The sequence below is a fragment of the Leucoraja erinacea genome, chromosome 5, assembly GCF_028641065.1.
Source record: "Leucoraja erinacea ecotype New England chromosome 5, Leri_hhj_1, whole genome shotgun sequence".
Lineage (NCBI taxonomy): Eukaryota > Metazoa > Chordata > Chondrichthyes > Rajiformes > Rajidae > Leucoraja > Leucoraja erinaceus.
This window is the reverse complement of record NC_073381.1, coordinates 77,554,519-77,575,452: the sequence shown is the minus strand read 5'-3', so window position 1 is coordinate 77,575,452 and position 20,934 is coordinate 77,554,519. Positions and strand designations below refer to the sequence as shown.

The following is a 20,934-nucleotide window of genomic DNA, read 5'->3' as shown; positions in this document are numbered from 1 at the left end:
AACAAGTCTCTTACTGACATTGTGACAACTGGGAAGTTACAAATTTCACGATTCAACAGACATAACCCTTGTATCACTCCAGCTTTTTGTGTCTATCTTCAGTTTAAACCAGCATCTGCAGTTCGTTCCTAAACCCTTGCATCATGTTTGAAATTAACTTAAAGGGCCTGTCCCACTTTCACAACCTTTACAGGCGACTGCCAGCACCCGTGATAGGTCGCCAAAATTTTCAACATGTTGAAAATTCAGCGGCGACCAGAAAGACGCTACGACTCTTTGGACACCTCTCACAACCACACGAAACCTCTCACGATCATACAGGCGACCCCTGGCGACATGTCGCAGGTGACCTCTCAAGACCATAGGAGACCTCTCACGACCATACAGCCTGGAGTAGAGTCGTAGCATCTTTCTGGTTGCCGCTGAGTTTTCAACATGTTGAAAATTTCGGCGACCTATTACGGTACCGGCAGTTGCCAGTAAAGGTCGCAAAAGTGAGACAGGACCTTAACATGTACTTTACAGATTGCAATTCTGCACCAGCAGTGCTCATTTTGAGCCTTATGGGGCTGTCCCACTTAGGCAACTCTTTAGGCAACTGACTGGGACTAATTTTAAGGGAATTCACCTATGACACCTGGCAACAAACCTACGACAACACCTATGACAACCTATGGCAACACCTAAGTCAACCTACGACAGCAAAAATTGTCGCCACTGTTGAACATTTTGTAGCAGTCGCCTGTAGTCGCCCAAAAAACGCCTAAGTGGGACAGGCCCATTACTAGAATAGAATACCATTTATTGTCATACAAACAGACATGGTTCGTACGAAATTTCGTTCCTGCAGTCATAACAAAAAAAAAAACAAAGACACACAATTAACACAATTTACATAAACATCCATCGCATTGAGAACTTACTGTGATGGAAGGCAAAATTCTTGTACCTCTAGTCACTTCCCTGTTCTTTATTCTTCTCCCGATGTTAAAGCCCCCGGCGGGCGAAGGTAAGTCCCGCGGCCGTTATGGCCGCTCCGGGTGATGTAAGGCCCTGCTCCGGGCCAATGACTGAAGAAGAGTCTCGACCCGAAACATCATCCATTCCTTCTCTCCAGAGATGCTGCTTGTCCCGCCGAGTTACTCCTGCATTTTGTGTCTATCGTCAATTTAAACCAGCATCTGCAGTTCCTTCCTACAGATTAATTTGGTCTGCAGCTTGCTACTTTTCATTCACCTCTTTTTTTGAATAGGGGTATTACATCCACAGTTTTCCAATTGCTAGCACCACTCAAGAAACTGGAACATTTTAGAAAATCATCATAAATATCATAAACTGGGTAAATATCATAAACTGGGTATTCAAATGACGTCACGCGCTCCAGACGGCTGTGCGGATGCATGAGGACGCGTATCAGTCACTACCGGCCTGTCGCGTAAATGACTGCCAAGTGGGACAGGCCCTTTACAGTGTGGAAACAGGTCCTTCGGCCCAACTTGCCCACCCTGGCCAACATGTCCCAACTACACTAGTCCCACCTGCCTGTGTTTGGCCCATATCCCTCTGAACCTGTCCTATCTAATGTACCTGTCTAAATGTTTCTTAAACGTTGCGATCTGAAACCTCTGTAACTACTGGGATTTTCACACTGCCCTCAACCAAAAAACATTTTGAAACTTTGCTTTCCCTGCTGCGGGATTCATTTTTATACTTAGCTCGTAAGCCATCTGCAGACAAATCAAAATGACACAGATGGCTTGAAATATTGCCAAATACATCATTTACAGAGTGCAGAAAGCTAGGATCAACAATATGCCACTTCAATAAATAAGAACATTAAAATTATGTTTTCCTGCAAAGATTTTTTAACAGAATTCAGAAATTAAAATTTTGATTTTTTTTTTTGTAGGAATGATCCTCCTGTGGATAATTTTGGTTGGAAGCCTGTTCTCTTGTGGAGTTACACTTCATGGAGTCAATACATAAAATTGATGGCTTTTCATTAGTTTCTACTTCCCAGAAAGTATTAGTGCCATACCACTGTTCACTGGGAATATTTTATAATGCTTGACTTTTTACATTACTATCAATTTAAAAAACGTATTTACTATTACAATGAACATAGAACGACACCACGCAGGAACAAGCCCTTCTGCCCACAATGTCCATGCTGACCGAGATGCTAATTTAAACTAATCCTGATGTTGTTAAACTGGAATAGGTGCAGAAAAGATTTACAAGAATGTTGCTAGGATTCGAGGGCCTGAGCTATAGGAAGTGGTTGAGCAGGCTGGGACTTTATTTCTTGGAGTGCAGGAGGATGAGGGGTTGATCTTATAGAGGTGTACAAAATCATGTGGGGAATAGACAGGGTAGATGCACAGTGTCTTTTTGCATAGACTAGAGGAATCAAGAAACAGAGGTTTAGGTGAGGGGGGGGGGGGGGGGGGGGGGGGGGGAGAGATTTAATAGGAACTGAGGGGCAACTTTTTTACACAAAAGGTGGTAGGTATATGGAACGAGCTGCCAGAGGAGGTAGTTGAGGCAGGTACTGTCACAACATTTAAAAAACATTTGGACAGGTACATGATTTCCCAATGTCCATCTCAATGCCATGACTGGGGAAAGCAAGTAGTCTATAGGCCTTCTTTACCACCACATCTGCTCGTATTGTCTCTCATGGTAGTGATTCTGCCTCAGAGCAGCAGATTAAACTCACCTCAAGCAGATAGCTTTGCACTCTGTGAGATTCCACTGCAAGCTCAGAGACTTACAGATGCACTGGGTCAGAGAACAACAGCTCGTGAGGCAAACTATAACAACGGCGGGAAAACCTACAAGAAATGTCGGAATGGTTTCCTACCAAAATCACTCCATTGCTAATCCCATCCTTTTACCAGCATTGAGTTTAAGATGAAATATATCTATAACGTTACAGCTCATTCTAATCTACAAAGTCTATGAAATTATTTCAACCCTGTGGATCATTTCCAGATAACATTCTTCAGTAACATCGCCATTGATCTTAGACTTTTGCTTTATATGTTTGACAGCTTCAAATGAAATAAACAAAGACGCAGTATGTATGTTTGCAAACCAATAGGTGACAGCACCACATATTTAGCTTACAGCCCAGCAGTATGAACGTTGATTTTTCTCCTTTCAAGTAACTCATGTGTTCCCTCCCATCCCATTTCTCCCCCGTCCCCCACCCTAGTCATCCTACCACTTCCACGGTTCGCATTCTTGTATCCCTTTTGTTATCACACCTTCCTCAGCCAACAATGGGCCATTATGAGCTTCATCCTTCCTGAGGTCATCTGTTGCCGGTCATGAATTGTTCTGGCCTTCCCTCCCCCACCACCACTCTACTCTCTGTCTGAAGAAGGATTCCGACCTGAAACGTCACCAACTATTTTTTCTCCAAAGATGTTGCCTGACCCACTGAGTTGCTCCAGCATTTTGTGTCTAGCATAGTTCATTCCCTGCCTCCCAACACACAAACCATCCCAGGGACATGAAGGTGACTCGTGTCTGGAGGGGCCCTGATGGATTTCTGAAGTAACACAAAACAATCCAGAAATAGTTGTCCTCATATTTCACTCTGGAAAGGAAACAATGATTTTAAATTGCAGAATTGAACTTCAAGTCATACTGTCTTGTTCGCGTGACTTTCAGAATCATCCTGATTGATGTGCAGGGAGCAAAAAGTCTACGGAGAATGATCTTACTCCCTGTTAATTCCATCAATTCTGAATTTAGGAGCAATTTTCTTAATGAATCACATGGCCTTCCTTTTAGGCAACGCTCATACAGTTTTCATTTGCTATCATCTTCGTTATTTGATCGTAGCTAGATGATGGTTTTGACATCTCCGTGAGTATTAATAATATTAATGAGCCACTAGTTAGTAATTGTGGGATTTTCAAGTTATCTCTTAAAGCTCTTTTCAGCCTGAGCCACGAAATTCTGCAAAGATTGTAGGCTGCACTTCAGCCAACCATTGTAACAAAGAAATCAGGCTCTAGCTCAATTCAAACCACTGATAAAATAGCTAGCACCTGTTAGCTTCTTGAGGAGAAACCTACATTTCCATCTACAGTATATGATACAAGAGACTGCAGATAGACTCAAAATGCTGGAGTAATTCAGCGGGTCAAGCAGCATCTCTAGAGAGAAGGAATGGGTGATGTTTCGCGTTGAGATCATTCTTCAGACTCCAGAGATGTTGCCTGTCCCGCTGAGTTACTCCAGCATTTTGTGTCTATCTTCGGTGTAAACCAGCATTTGCAGTTCCTTCTTGCACAAGAGGCTGTATGCTGGAATCTGGCGGATAAAACAAGCTATTTAGGAAGTCAATGGGTTGAACAACATCAGCGGAGGTAAAGGGATGGTAGAGGCTTTGGGTCAAGATCCTCCATCAGGACTGAGATTAAGTCTGAGGTTAAGTGGAGGTTATGTTTCTGGGTACTTTTAAAGTGGAGATTGATAAGTTCTTGATTAGTTAGGGTGTCAAAGGTTATGGGAGAAGGCAGGAGAATAGGGTTGAGAGCGGACGATAGATCAGCCGTGATTGAATGGCAGAGTAGACACAATGGCCCAACTCTGCTCCAATGACTTATGAGCATATAATTCAAAAGTGCAGTTTTGCATTTGTTGACCTCATATTTTAATGCATTTTATTATTTCACAGTATGGTACAGGTTATTTAGATTTATATGTTTTTTATTATCTTTTTAATTACGTCTGACAGGTGAGTGAGAATTATTTTTGTACTAGTTTGAGAAAGAGTCTTGAGTCTTCCTCCATCTGTCTTTAATTTTATAGCTGGGGTCTTGGTTCACAGTAAGTACATTAAAAACCCATTAGCAGCAAGAAAAGACTCGCTGATTGCAAGTGGCAGCTGCTTTTCTGCGCAAAAGCAAAAAAAAAACTCTCCATGCAACAAAACCCCTGAGCTTTATTACTTTCTGTGAGATTGTCATATTTCTCACAATTCCGCTTATTTACAACGTCCTGAGTCTGGAGAACAATGTGCATTGAGAAATACGTGGAAGATTTTGGCCAAGCATTTTACAATGCAATGCAGAATTTCATCAACTTTATTTTATCATCTTTAATTCTCTATAAGTATAAACTCATTCAAAACTCTGATTGCTAATATTCCAGCTCACATCACCCAGTTTATTCTGACTCGGGCCTTGCTGAATTAAAAAAGGTCCCAACTGAGCAACATTTCAGGTTTTTAATTATTATCTTTGTTTTCAAACTCATCTATCCTTTAGTTTGTCACCTCTCCCAGTCTTTGCATTTCTCAGAAGTGTATGCTCCTTCGACTCCAGCCTGTTGATTTCAATCATCGATGGCTGTGCCCTCAACTGTAAGATCTTAAAGTCAGGACCTTTTTTGTTAAACCTTTATGTTTTACCATGTCTCTTTCTTCCCCAAGGATACCCCTCAAGACCCAAGATAGACACAAAATGCTGGAGTAACTCAGCGGGCCAGGCAGCATAGCATCTCTGGACAAAGGAATATTAGAGAGTTTTGGGTCGGAACTTTTTTCAGACCCTTAACTCCTACCCCCATCTAAGGAGTCTACTCCTTAAGACCCATCTCTTATCTAAGACCCACCTCTTATCTTATCTCGACCACCTGCACTAAACTCTGCTTCTATGACTTGGTGTCAAATTCTCATTGATAATACTCCTGTGAAATTTGTTTGGAGGTTTTATTGTGTTTTTGAATGAATGTGGAGTACAGATCAATCGAGGAGGGAAAGCAGGGCACATTGGGAGTGATATGGAATCATTTGGTAGTTGATTCATTGAATGGAAAGATAATGGAAAGTCCTGCACTGAATGCCAAGTTGCTGCTGGTGGCAATATCCAAGTGATAGAAAGATGCGACTGAGAAATGGTGGCCTCATCTGATACATTGCTGTCAATGGATCTGAAGGTTCTTTTCACCTGTTCACTATTGTACCTGGGTCCAAATAGAAGGCTAGCCTCAGCCAAGAGGTTGGGAAATATAGGTGATCTAATAATTGTCATGTAGAAAGGGCGGCGCAGTGGTAGAGTTGCTGTCAGCGCCAGACACCTGGGTTTGACCCTGACTACTGGTGCTGTCTGTATGGAGTTTGTACGTTCTCCCTGTGACCGCGTGGGTTTTCTGAGGGTGCTCAAGTTTTCTCCCACACACAAAAGATGTACAGATTTGTAGGTAAATGACTTCAGTAAAATTGTAAATTGACCATAGTGTGTTGGATAGTGCTAATGTACGGAATGATCGCTGGTCGGCGCCAACTCCTGTTTCTGCGCTGTATCTTTAAAGTTTCAGAGGAGGAGGAGCCATCTTGGGGAACGGCTGCTAACCAGCAGCCGTCCGTTTAAATTCGCTTTTTATTTTATTTTTATTTTTAGTTAGTCCTGTGTCTCGTCCGTTTGGAGAAATGGACTTTTAAATGTGGGGGGAAGGGGGCAATTTTGTTTCTAGGTCCCTACCTGGTCGGTGAGGCAGCTTTTTCTCCGGGCTGCCCGTCGACCCGTCCTCGCGGCCTACCAGCGGGCGTGGAGCGCCGTTTCTTGGCGGGGACCACCCAGCACCTCGGCCTCGGTGGCGGCACAGCGCTGGAGCACTATCGTGGAGCGGAGCAGGCGATGCCTTGCCTGGGTCGCCGCGCTGGATCGACGCGCTGGAGCTCCGGTGAGCTGAGACTGCCGAGTTCTACACCTCCGGGCTGCGGGTCTGCGGAGCTGGTGGCGCCGACTCTATCATCGGGAGCCTGGGAGCTCCAAACCGGCGCGGCCTTGTCGGCTTCGGAAGCCGCGGTCCCCAGTCAGGAAGCGGCCGTTCCAGGTGGCCCAGCCGCTGAGAGGACTCTCCCGACGCCGGGGCAACACCACCCGGTGAGAACGGCCAGGAACATCGGGCCTCCGTAGAGGCAACTGCGGTGGCCTCAATAGGCCTGACTTTGGGTGAACTTGGGGTTGGGGACTGGACATTGTGCCTTCCCCCACAGTGGTATCCATTGATTTTTTGTGTGTACGTAATCCTATTAGTCTTTGTCCAAGATGGCTGCTGTGAAGGGAGAGTGTACGCTGGCGCGCTTTAGCTGCCGCCGCTCTCTCTTCACATTGTGTTTTTGATTTTTTGTTTTTGGACTGAATTATGTTTTTAATTTGTGTTTCTGTGATGTCTTTATTATTTATTTTATTCTGATTATATGTTTTTTATTCCTGTTAATCTATGTAAGGTATCCTTGAGATGTCTGAAAGGCGCCCAAAAAATATAATTTATTGTTATTATTATTAAAGTCTAAAGACTATGACTTTAACCACAAAACCTGTAACCATATCCAACATTTAACCCTGAATGCAGTATCCATTAACTTGTCTCTTCCAGTGAAATGGTGCTGTTCCTTACTGGCTGGTAATCTAGAGATCTAAACTAACGATTTGGCAACATGAGTCCCAATCCCCAGTTCAAATCCCCACCACGACCGTTAATTAAACAAATCTGGAATGAAAGACTGGTATCAGTAATGGTAACCATTAAACTGCTGTGTTGTTGTGAAAAACAATCTGGTTCATTAGCGTCCTTTAGGGAAAGAAATCTGATGCGTTTTCCCAGTCAGGCCTCTATGTAACTTCATAGCCATAGCAATGGAGTTGACTTTGAACACATTGTCTGAGTACCTCCCCTGCTTGCAATACAGTAGTTCAAACACAGGGTCTATTGACACTTGCTCAAGGACTATTAGGAGTAGACAATATATAATTGTGTTTCCCGCATCCTGTGAATGAATGATAGAAAACAATGTGTTCATAGACTAAGTGTGCTCTTTTATTGTTAACTACTTCTTTCATCAAATTATGTACTGACAAAATGTAACAACTGTAAAGCTACAGAAAACTCACCATTGCTGTCATATTCTCACATATATTTTGGACGCGGAGGTTTATTTAAATGTTGGAATAATAATAACAAGGCCTTTTATTACTAGCCTAGAAAACTCTGAATCTCCCAGAGGCTATAAATGAACTCTGTGTTGATTAGTAATTGAAAGAGAGATCCCTGAGGAATGCAGCGTACAACATAAGACCCAAGGGCCAGGTCTGACTGACCTTTCTGCCTCTAAAGCCCAACCAGGTCTATTTCCGTCCTCAACAGCCTCCCACCACACTTGCTGCCATGACTGTAATATTGCCAACAGTCATATTGGTACAGGGTGGCAGACTACCCATAAAATTAACCCAGACAATGAGGGAGCAAGGAAGAGTTCTAGGGCTGTATCAACATCTTGAAGAGAGCTGCCGTTATCTCCCCAGGCCATGTGTGGGCAGATCTAGCACAGTGTCACAGTCATAGAGTGATTCAGCGTGGAAACAGGCCCTTCGGCCCAACTTGCCGACACCGGCCAACATGTCCCATTGACATGAGGCCCACATGCCTGCATTTGGCCCTCTAAATCTGTCCTATAGTGTACCATTACCTGTCTAAATGTTTCTTAAACATTGCGACAGTAACTGCCTCAACCACCTCCTCTGGCAACTTGTTCCATACACCAACTACCCTTTGTGTGAAAATGTTATTCCACAAGTTCCTATAAAATCTTTACCCCCTCACCATAAACCCATGTCCTCTGGTTCCAGATTGCCCTACTCAGTGATATGGAGACTACTGCTACAGACCACAGGAATGGCACCACTACCTCCCCCTCACCACACCATCAATGGCTCACCAATCCCCGGGGCCCCATCTAATGCTGTGCCGGGGTCACTGAGCCTCGGCTGGTGAGAGGCTGGGACCCGGAGCCCGTTCAATGTCGGCATTCATTCCTGGAGAGGAACATGGAAGCTAGGCCAGGGACCAGATTGTGACGTGGACCAAGGACCCAGGGTTGCGATCATCAGGGCTGTGTGGAACAAGGAAGGGCGACGAGTAGTAAGGTGAGAGGATAGTGTTGGACCAGGGAAGGAACGGTGAGTGGGGGTAGGGAGGGGGAGGTGGGGGGAGGGGATGTTTGGAACAAGAAGACAGTAGTGAGTGGGAAAGGGAGGTGGAAAGAGAGGAGAGCAGTAGGGGAGCAGTGATTGGAACAGAAAGGGCATGGTGAAGAACACACATTTCTGAAGTAGGTCAGCAGGTCAGGCAGCATCTTTGGAGAATATGGATGCGTTACGTTTTGTGTCGGGTCCCTTCTTCAGACGTTCGGTGTGTACAGTCAGTGGAATGGAGGGGTTAGTGATTGGAGGGGGGGGGGTCAGTGTAGAACAGGGACGGGGCAGTGGGAAGAGCAGGGAAGGGGTGGTGAATATGATGGGAGGGTGCAGTGAGTGGAATGGGGAGAGGGCAGTGAATGGGGGAGGCTGTGTGTGGAGCGATGCAGAAATGGTGAACAGAGCAGAGACCAGTGCGGAGACAGTGAATGAGGACTGAGTCTGACAATGAATGGTGTAGGGTTAAAAATACCGTCTATTGCTTTTGTACAATTACCAACAAAGCACTCTGCTTAAGACGGCCAAGGATTCAAAGCCGGTTGGAGAATCTAAAGTGTCCCAATGATCATTGCGGCACAAAACCAGTTTCTAACTTTGATTTTGCCGTCCGAATGAAGTTTGCAGGAGGATCTGATGCAATGCAGAAGTTCCAAAAGCAACACCACCTTTGGGACCGATCGTACAATAATAGCATTTCAAGCCCAAAGAGACTTCTCTCTTTCCAAAGTATTTGCGAGACATGTTGAAGTTTTAGTGAATAACATCCACCCCTGTTTATAATTTGGCAATCCTCTGCCGCACTTTGCCAAGCCTTTGACAAAACTCGAAGGGATAAAGCATCACTGTTTAGCAATGTCACGTAAACAGCCCATTTAAGACATTTATATTGTCGCTTGCTCCAGGCAGGGAATATATTTCCCCAAATGTGTTTATGCCAAAACGATGCAAGTGAAATAAATCAATGCTGCTTCCAAGACCTATACACAGGTTTACAGGGAAGTCTGTAAAAAAACAGTCTTAGTTCACAGTTTGCGGAGAAGTCAAATAGTTTCAGCTACTCATCATTGCTATGCCCTGTAGAATTTGTGCCTGAAGCCTCTGCAACAGACTTGGAGAAGCAGTGGATTGATATTGCTTTCGCTTATCACTTCCTGCAGTATGACTCCAGCCATTGACAAAAAGTTCCCCACTGGTCCCACTTGTTTTCCCCTGCGGCTTGGTAGATATTAATGTGATTCTGCCAGACCAAACAAAACCACTTCAAAAGCAGGATTTAAAAATAGGAATTTCACCGTATGCCTTGGACAGAAACATTATTACGTTCATTTATCTAATAGTTCAAAGAGCAAATGAAAAAAAAAAAATCTCGTCGGCATAAAGCTTCACATAACAAAGTTCATGTGGTGGGCATGTGCCACCAGTCGATCAGTTTTCAGTAATCAGGAACCTCACTTCTTTTCTTTAGTAGTCGGGTGATCATCTGGAACCACAATCCCGACTAATAGGTTTTCAATTGCGGAACCAAGTGGACTGGAAGAACGATGTTGTTTTTGTGCCTAATCAATTTAGTTTAGTTTAGAAATACAGGATGGAAACAGGGTGGAAACAGGCCCTTTGGCCCACCGAGTCCATGCCGACCAACGATCCCTGTACACAAACTCTACTCTACACACTGGGGACAATTTACAATTTTTTTAACTAAAGCCAATTAACTTACAAACTTGTACATCTTTGGAGTGTGGGAGGAAACTGGAACACCCGGAGAAAACCCACACGGTCACGGGGTAAACGTCAAAACTCTGTACAGACAGTACCCGTAGTAGGGATCGAACCCGGTTCTTTGGCGCTGTAAGGCAGCAACTCTACTGCTGTGCCACCCCTTATTCTAAAATCTGGGAGTTTGAACGATGAGGTGGACTAATTGAAAAGAAAGCAGTACAATTTGGAAACCATATTTGAAAACTCTTTGCCAACCAAATAATCCTGAAATGGATTTCTGCACATAACTACATTAAAATAATGTGAAAACAAGGAACTGCACAATGTTCACAAAGAAGGACACAAAGTGCTGGAGAAAATCAGTGGGTCAGACAGCATCCCAGGAGAACCTTATTCCTCGTTTCTACATTATTTCAATGTAGTTGCGTGCAGAAATCCATTGCAGGATTGTTTGGTTGGCAGAGTGTACAAAAACAGTTTCCAAATTGCACTGCTTTCTTTTCAATTAGTCCACCTCATCATTTGAACTCACAGATTTTAGAACAAGGGGCATCATGGTGGTGTAGCAGTTGCTGCCTTATAGCGTCAGAAACCCGGATTTGATCCTGACTACGGGTGCTGTCTGTACGGGGTCTGTGCGTTCTCCCTGTGACCGCGTGTGTTCTCCGGGTGCACCAGTTTTCTCCCACATTCCAAAGACGTACAGGTTTGTAAATGAATTGGCTTTGTAAAAAAAAGCTGTAAATTGTCCCCAGTGTGTAGGATAGTGCTAGTGTATGGGGGATCACTGGTCAGCACGGATAATCTGGAAAGGTGACGTTTTAGTTAGAAGTTGCAGATTGAAGAAGGCTCCTGATCCGAAACGTCACCTATCCTTGTTCTCCAGCAATGCTACCTGACCCACTGAGTTATTCCAGCATTGTGTGTCCTTCTTTAAAACAATGTGTGTTGATATCCAGAAAGAAGGAACAAGCTCTCAGCCTCCAGGAATATTTCCTTCCCTCGCTATGGTTCCTTCCCTAGTGGTTCCTTAATGCAGATGGAAATAGCCCCAGAAACCAGGTCAATATTGTCATGAAAAAACAGCCAGAGTGACGCTAGGGGCCAGGGCAGAGTTAAAGATGTGGCAGTTTAGGGCACAGAAGGACAACTGAAACAGAAGAATTTGTCAGGATATTAGGTGTGAGCTATAGGGAGCAGTTGAATAGGCTGGGTCTCTATTCCTTGGAGCGCAGGAGGATGTGGTGATCTTATAGAAGTGAACAAAATCATGAAAGGAAAATATCGGGTAAATGCACAGTCTCTTGCCCACAGTAAGGAAATCGTGGACCAGAGGACATAGGTTCAAGGTGAGGGGGAAAAAGGTTTAATAGGAATCTGAGGGGTAACTTTTTCTCACAGAGGGTGGTGGTTGTGTGGAACAAGCTGCCAGAGGAGGTAGTTGAGGCTGGGACTATCCCAACCTTTAAAAATAGTTAGACAGATACGAGGATAGGACAGGCTTGGAGGGATATGGACCAAGCGCAGGCAAGTGGGACATGTTGGCCGGTGTGGGCAAGTTGGGCCAAAGGGCCTGTTTCCACACTGTATGACTCTATGACTCTAAGCTCTTTGGAGAATCATGGATGTGAATAACCTCATTCTGACTGGCTCAATTAATACACAATACAGTGAGTCTTCTTTGGTGTTACAATATCATCAGCTCAAAGGTAAACATGAAAAAAAATGGAGGTAAGGATTAAAATACATGTCCGCCAGATTGAAAAGCAAATGCTGGACATGTGGATTTAGACAGAGAATAAGGACAGGTTAATATTATGCTCCAAATCCCTGGAAGACTTTGACTCCAAGACTGGAAAGATGCCAACACCAACAATGGAGAGGTCATCACAGACTCCACAGTGAAACCACTGGGTTTTGACCTCCATCGCAAGCAATGGCTAACCCTTAATAGATTCCGCACTTTCCCTGCAAGAACAGCCCATCGCCTGCATAAGTGGGGGGGAATGACAGACAGCCCTACTTGCGACTGCGGACATCCAGACCAGACCATCCCACACATCGTGAATGACTGCCTACTGAGGCATTTTCCTGGGGGCATCAAAGCCATCCACCCAGTAACTGATGTTGTTCTGGCCTGGATGCCCACCCTTGACCTACAACTATGGGCTGTGCACGCCATACACAAGAAGAAGACATTATGCAAGGAATTGATGACAAAAATAGCAATGTGTCCACTTGATATTTGATGCTACCTTTATGGATGCTGATGAATGTATTCTGCTTTTTGATCTTTTCTTTTAGCAATTACTTATGAAAATGAATGTTTGGAGATCCAGCCTGGAAATCAATGCCATTTAAAATAGTTGGCAGTCTGGACAACTTAAACATTACTGATGATCAATAGCCTGTTGCTGTCGTATTAAAGGATAATGCTGTTGCCGGTAATAGCTGCCATATTTTTAGTTTCATGACATTAATTAGAGATAGAGATAAGAGATTGAAGATTTCACGGCAGGCTAGAAGTATAGGGAAGTGCTTGTGTGTCAAGAGACCTTTATGTATCAATACAACATTAATTGCCTATTTAAATAATGATTCCACAGCACCTTAGATGGATTAAACGAGCTGCTAGTCTCTCTGATGTTACATGTAGTTTTAACAACATGTTTTATCCAACAAGATCAATTGATTTCGAAGATTTATACATTCATATCTTTCCTGTGATCTTTTCAGCAACACCTAAGCTATTTTGTCCTTTTTGATATTCAGGAATGGTATCTTTGCATTTTGCAGTACCTCTTTTGAGGTTGGTAATTTGAAGATTACAAAAAGAAAAACTGAATCTACCACTGTAGAAAGCATACACATAACAAAATGAGAAGGTCAAATATTAGAAAAGCAATATTTTAGGCAGTGCAGAATGCTTCCTGTAACCTGTTCTTATTCCTTTTGTGTAGATTTGCCAAGTTAGGGCCATATTACTGTTCCCTGAAATGTTGTAGTTAGCTGTTCTTCTCATCAGAAAATACTTTTGTGAAAAGTATCTTCAGTCATAGTCACATTCGCAAATGATTCAACAACAGAAATATTGTAGTTATGCTTCAGACTGTGTCAAGGATATTGTTCAAAAACACTTTTTTTTTGAAGGGGTCCCGACCTGCAATATCACCTATCATCTGGAAAACGTAAAATAATGGAGTAACTCAAAGTGGTCTGGCAGCATCTCTGGAAATCATGGATAGGTGACCTTTCGGTTTTGGGCCCTTCTTCAAACACCTTTTCATGTTCTCTTGAGATGCTGCCTGACCAGCTGAGTTACTCCAGCACTTAGAGTCCTTGTTCCAATAATTTATTTGTACTTAACCAAAAGCCTACAGTCACATCCAACAACTCTCTCAGAAAAGTACCGTGTGTCCCCTGGAGGAAGCAACAAGGTCCGACAGTTTGGCTGCAAACTAGCCTCCATTGCCAAATGAACAGTGTTACACAACAAACATACAGCATCGAAGATAGACACAAATGCTGGAGTAACTCAGCGGGTCAGACAGCATCTGTGGAAGAAGGAATGGGTGACATCTCTGGTCGATACCCTTCTTCACTACGGATCTCTCCGTTTGAGATGCTGCCTGTCCCGCTGAGTTACTCCAGCATGTTGTGTCTATCTCCGGTGTAAACCAACATCTGCAGTTCATTCCTAAGCATACAGCATCACTTGGAGAGTGGCTGGTACAAAGTCAACTAACCGGGAAACGTAGAAGGAACCGCAACAATTTTCATGTACGATAAAGCCTTTCTCTTCAACAACAAAAAAAGCAAATTGCAGGGTTGGCTTAATTTCTTACCTTACCATACTTTTGTGCATATGATCCAGTGAGCAAAGAATGAAAGATGATGATAGTCTCGTCGAGGTCCCAGACAAATACTCGCTGTGAATACAGAGATAACCAGTGAAATAAAACCCACTTTGCATCAATATTGCACAATATTATTTTTATTGAATTTTTAAATATTTACGAATGGATTCTGCAATTGAATTATAAGCACACGATATATTTCTTACAACAAAGCATTATTAAAATCAAACACTAAACAGATTTATATATACCTAAAGATTTAAAATGTTTGCTTTGCATAAATGATATGAAATATTTAGTTTGTTTTAGTTGGCATCTGTAAGAGAGAAGTGGGCAGGACATAATTTATCACCAAAGATAATTTTAGTAATTGCTGTACTTTGATTTTATTAGTAATACTGGAACTGAACATATAAACAGGCTCTTTAGCTTTCTTGAGCCATTTCCACATTTCAAATCTTCTAATCTCAATGGGATATTATCTAAATATCTGTGATCTGCAATCGTAATTTAACACTTTCCACTATAATTGTCATAAATCTTTGATGTGCTTTCTCTGGAACCAACACATCTTTCCCAAGCTTCAATGGCCAAAACAAAACAGAGAATTCCAAAGAGGGTCTGATAAATGAAGAATAATTTCCTCACACGAATTTAAAGCCAATTGACAAAAGATCCACAGTTCTTGATTACATTTTGTTTCAATGCACTATTTTAAAATTAATTTTTGAGGAAATTCACCCTGTGTTTCTCGATATTGCTTGGTTTCTAATCGCAAAGAAATTAATGGTTTGTGAATAGCTTTTGATTAGTACACGTGTCAGGGGTTATAGTGGAGAAGGCAGGAGAATGGGGTTGAGTGGGAAAGATAGATCAGCTAATGGTTGAGTAGACTTGATGGGTTGAATGGCCTAATTCTGCTCCTACAATTTATGAAAGCTTTCCAAGGTTAGCATATGATGTGAATGCAAGCTTACTCTCTCTGCAAAACAATGACCAGAAACTGGGCTTCACGTCAAAAAGGCAGAAATCCACGCTATTAAAAAAATATGAATTAGATGCAGGAGCCAGAATCTTTGGCCCCTTGAGCCTGCTCCGCCATTTCAAAGAATCTTGGCTGACTGATTGTAACCTCAGCTTCTCACTGACAGCTCTCTGGGATAACCTTTCACCTCTTTGCTTATCACATGGCTATCTACCACTGCCTTAGAAATATTCAAAAGCTCTGCTTCCATTGCCTGCAGAGGAAGAGGGAACCAAAGATTCAAACTACTCTGAGGGAAAACAAAATACCTAATTTCTGTCCTAAATTGGTAACCTCTTATTTTGAAATAGGGACCCGTGGTTCTAGATTGACCCACTATCCACCCTGCCAAAATGCCTAATGATTTTTAATGTTTCAATCAGTTCCTCTCTCACCCTTCTATAATTCCATTCTTGACTGACCAATATTTGCTCATGAGACAACCTGCCCTAGTTCAATAACATTTCAATGAGCTGCTAACAATGCATTAACATTCAGCCATAAATAAGGAACCAGCACGGTACATCGTACTCCAGATGAACACAAATGTAGTAACTCAGCTGGGTCAGGCAGCATTTATGGGAAACGGAATAGGTGACATTTGGGGTCAGGAGCGTTCATCAGACTGAGCTCAATCTAAAGAAGGGTTTTGACCCGCAACGTCAACATTCTCCAGAGATTACGTCTGACCTGCTGAGCTACTCCAGCAGTTTGTGTTTATCTTCAGCGTAAACCAGCATCTGCAGTTCCTTCCTAAACATAATTCTCCAGATGTAGTTTCACCAATGCCTGACATAAGTGAAATGTTAGGTCCCTACTTTCATTTTCAATACCTACAGCAATAAACAATATCATTCTGCTACCTTTCCCAATGACTTGCACAACCCCGATACTTGCCTTTTAGTTTGGATTAGTTTTGTTTAGTTTAGAGATCCAGCACGGAAACAGGCTCTTTGGTCCACTGAGTCCATGCTGACCAGCAATCACCCGTTCATGATAGTTCTTTATTATCCCACTTACATATACACCCCCAATACACTTGGAGCAGTTTGCAGAGGCCAATTGACGTACAAATTTGCACGTCTTTGGGAAGTGGGGGAAAACTGGAACACCTGGAGGGAACCCAAGTGGCCACAGGGAGAACGTGCAAACTCCACACAGACACCACGCAAAGCCAGGATCAAACTCAGGTCTCTGGTGGCTGTGAGGCAGCAGCTCTGCCAACTGCATCATTGTGTCTGTTGGTAGAGATTTTGCAAATCATATTTCAAGTTCATAAGTCATAGGAGCAGAATTAGGCCATTCAGCCCATCAAGTCTAGTCCACCATTCAATCACGGCTGATTTATCTTTCCCTCTCAACCCCATTCTCCTGCCTTCTCCCCATAACCCCTGACCCATACTAATCAAGAACCTATCAATCTCCACCCTAAAAATATCCATTGACGGCCCCAACAGCCTTCTGTGGCAAATAATTCCACGGATTCACCACCCTCTGACTGAAGATCTTTATTTCTAGGATACCCGCATTCTACGGTCTCAGATTACTGTAATCTCTCTAAACTAGTTCTTTCTATTGTCAAAAACACATTTTTAACATTTTCCACTTTGTAACCTGCCAGCGCCCTTTTCACAACTTACTTTCCTACCTAACTTTGTTTCCTCTGTCTGTTATTCTCACGATCCCCTTTATTGATAAATTATATACTAATTTCTCTCCAAATGTTTAGAGTGATTTTAAGAGACTTCTTCTCAGGCTGGATCTTTGGATTATTTTTGCACTTTTTCTGATTGTCCTGTTGTCCTTCCCTTTCTTCAGCTGACAGTGAAACAAAGCTTTTCAAGTAGTGGCACGGTGGCACAGCGGTAGAGTTACTGCCTTACAGCACTTGCGGCGTCGGACACCCGGACTCAATCCTGACTACGGGTGCTTGTCTGTACGGAGTTTGTACATTCTCCCCATGACCGCGTGGGCTTTCTCCGAGACCTTCGCTTTCCTCCAACACTCCAAAGACGTACATGTTTGTAGGTTAATTGGCTTGGTGTATATATAAATTGTCCCTGGTTTGTGGACGGCAGCGTTAATGTGCGGGGATCGCTGGTCGGCGCGTACTCGGTGAGCTGAAGGGCTTGTTTCCGCACGGTATCTCTAAACTAAACTAAACTAAACTAAAAGTAACCAGCGATGGTCACGCTGATCGGATGTCACCTTCATCGTTGACTATCCTGCCAGACTAATGGAGATCGCGCAGAAGAAGTCTGTTGGGAGCTTTGAAAGGATAATTGATTCTGGGGCAGAGTTCACATCTCACCACTGCAGCTGGGGAATTTTATTTCAAGTAATTAAATAAATCTGGAATGAAAAGTCAGTTTCAATATTAGTGACCATGAAACTAATGGACTGTCATAAAAACTCATCCGGTTCATTAATGTTCCTTCGGAAAGAAAGTCTGGCCTCTTCCTGAGTCAAAACCAAACGTGCCTTTTAGTCAAGTGGTTGATTCTTAATTGCCCTCTGAAATGACCTAGCAAACCCCATGCATTGTCTTTCCGCTGACTGGATGGCATGAGACAAAAGCTTTTCACTGTACCTCGGTACACGTGACAATAAACTAAACTGTAAACCTGAGTACAAGATGTATTGTCATCAACTTGCAATATTACCACACTCTCTCTCTCTCAAATACTTGCTGCCTGGCCTGCTGGTTATTTCCAGTATTCTCTGCTTATCTCAGTTTTGTAACACCTGCAAATTTTAGCATTTCAATTGAAATTCAGTGAGGAACTTAAATAGGAACTTAAATATCAGTTGGGATGTATGGTAAATGTGAGTGGGTTCCAAATCTACTACAAAAGGAAAATGCCTGTGATCAAATATTGACTTTTTTTCACAGTTGCACTGTGACTCGTGTGAAGAGTAACTTTGGATCCTAAAACTGAATTGTCTCCTATATTCTGGAGACCATGCCACATGTGAATTACAAAGATCAAAGAGAACAAGTTCACTGTGAAATCGCTCCATTTCTCTGGTTTAACGGCTTTTCCCAGAGATCATTGTCTGCTCTACCTTCATGTAAACTCCACTTTAGATTTTAGATTTTAGAAATACAGCGTGGAAGCAAGGATTTCCTCTTACAGAGTCCATGCAGACCAATGATATTCCTATTCACTAGCAATATCCTACACACTAGGGAAATTTACAATTAACAAAAGCCAATTAACCTACAAACCTGTGCGTCTTTGTAGTGTGGGAGAAACCGCAGCACCCGATCACAGGGAGAATGTACAAACTCCATACAGACAGCACCCATAGTCAGAATTGAACCCAGGTCTCTGGCGCTGTAAGGCAGCAACTCTACCGCTGCACCACCGTGCCGCTCCTGAATCTTCACTGTCAAGGCTGATGTTATTGTATCAAGTATGGTTACCAAGAATAATTCAAATGGATGGGATGTTAAAGAAAAGCCCTCTTGATGCCCTCTTTTTAAAAAACCATACAATTAAGTAAAGTAACTCTTCCTTTTTCACCACATATCCAAGTAATTCTTGCCTCAAACTCCCGTTACCACTGAGGTCTGGTCATAATGGTTGCATGCTTCTATTAGATAACAAGTGAGCAGTCCTGGGAAACAAGTCAGCAGTTCGGACAAATGGATGCTCATTGACTTGTGCCTCTGCTGGCTTTTATGAGTAATTTTGAGATGGGTTGTGAAGGAGCCTGTTCCATGAAACAGAAAGACAACTGCCAGTGTTACTGAGATATGGAATGATGTTCGGATCTGTGACCTGACTGAGGCAGAGTTCTATCTGTGGGTTGAGAGTTAAAATTGTAAGTGCAAATAACATATATTTAGCAGTCCCAAGAGGTACTGTTCTCAAAGTAAATGGCTGCTGCGTCGGTCCACTTGGCAGATATTATTTTTCAAGTCAATGGTGACGGAGAAACAAAAAAAAAACTAGGAGAAGTAGCAGATTTACTGCTTGCCCCACCGGCTGTAAATTCACTATTACTGTCGCTGGGGAAATCATGCATTCTAAGGTGATCAAGTTTCGGGAAGGAGGGGGAAGGGGATCGACCCTGAACAACACAGCGCGACCCTTTGCTTGAAAACGACTGTACTTGCTTAGGTGACATGATGTGAAATCTCCAATGTTTGTCAGTGAGATTGAATGGATATAAAGTTAAATCAAAATGAAAGTCAGTTCCTTGAACATATTTTTTTACAACAGGCTACGCATGCCAATCCAATTCCAATTAAATCATCTAGTTGTCTTAATAAGTAAAGTATTAAAAAAAAATCCACGTTAGAATTGCATCCGTTCCATGTCTTAGAAGGTGATAATATATTTCAATGCAAAGATATGAAATTATGTACACAATTTCAGTGCTGGCATGTCGCTTTCTTTGCACTGAAGTGAAATAGAAACATATGGAGTAATGTAATGCATAAATATAATTACTGTGCCAAACAGAGTCCATAAGTTCTAGGAGCTGAATTAAGCCATTCGGCCCGTCAAGTCTACTCTGCCATTCAATCATGGCTAATCTATCTTTCCCTCTCAACACCATTCTCCTGCTTTCTCCCCATAACCCCTGACACCTAACAATAAACCACTGAGGTTTAGCGAAACGATATATAATTGTACCAGAAAGCAATTTTTTTAAATCGTGTTTCCTATACATGACATCTCTTGTATGATCATGTTGAAAAATGGCCATTGTGTTATATACTTGTTACTTTGTTCCCTTTGAACAACTTCCTTGAGTTGAACAGCTCCTCTGAAAGTAGGCGACAATCTAAGCTTACAGTGATGATGAGCTCAGTATAAACAGGCCTCAAAGCAAACCGGGTCTTGGTTCTTCAGGATAATGATGATTGTGATGATGATGATAAGTGTATTTATACAGCACTTTAATATGTCCAAACACCTCAGTGCCTCACTTCATTTATTTCTGAGTGCATCATATAAAGTTCCGTTAGTTGACCTATCTGGGGGAAGTATCATAAAAATAAATCAAACAGAACATTGTAGGCAGACGAATATGCAGGAATATGGATCACGTGCAGGCTAAGGAGATTAGTTTATCTTAGCATCATGTTAAGCATGGATATTATGGGCTGAAGGGCCTGTTCCTGTGCTGTACTGTTCTATGTAGAAATTAGGAACTGCAGATGCTAGTTTACGCAATGGGACTCAGTGCTGGAGTAACTCAGCGGGTCAGGCAGCATCGCTACATGGACAAGTGACGTTTCGACCCAAAGGGTCCTGACCCAAAGCATCACCTATCTATGTTCTCCAGAGATGCTGCCTGACCCGCTGAGTTACTCCAGCAC

The 20,934-nt window shown here is 42.8% G+C and overlaps 1 protein-coding gene across 44 annotated transcripts in view; it reads right to left on the bottom strand.

The window, feature by feature from the left end:
• eya4 (EYA transcriptional coactivator and phosphatase 4) overlaps window positions 1-20,934 on the bottom strand; it is a 408,000-nt gene that overhangs the window by 56,134 nt on the left and 330,932 nt on the right. For all 44 annotated transcript variants that reach the window (XM_055635975.1, XM_055635976.1, XM_055635979.1 and 41 more), the window contains one exon: window positions 14,564-14,647. In XM_055635975.1, the coding sequence (XP_055491950.1) occupies window positions 14,564-14,647 (84 nt within the window). The remainder of the gene's footprint in view (window positions 1-14,563; window positions 14,648-20,934) is intronic.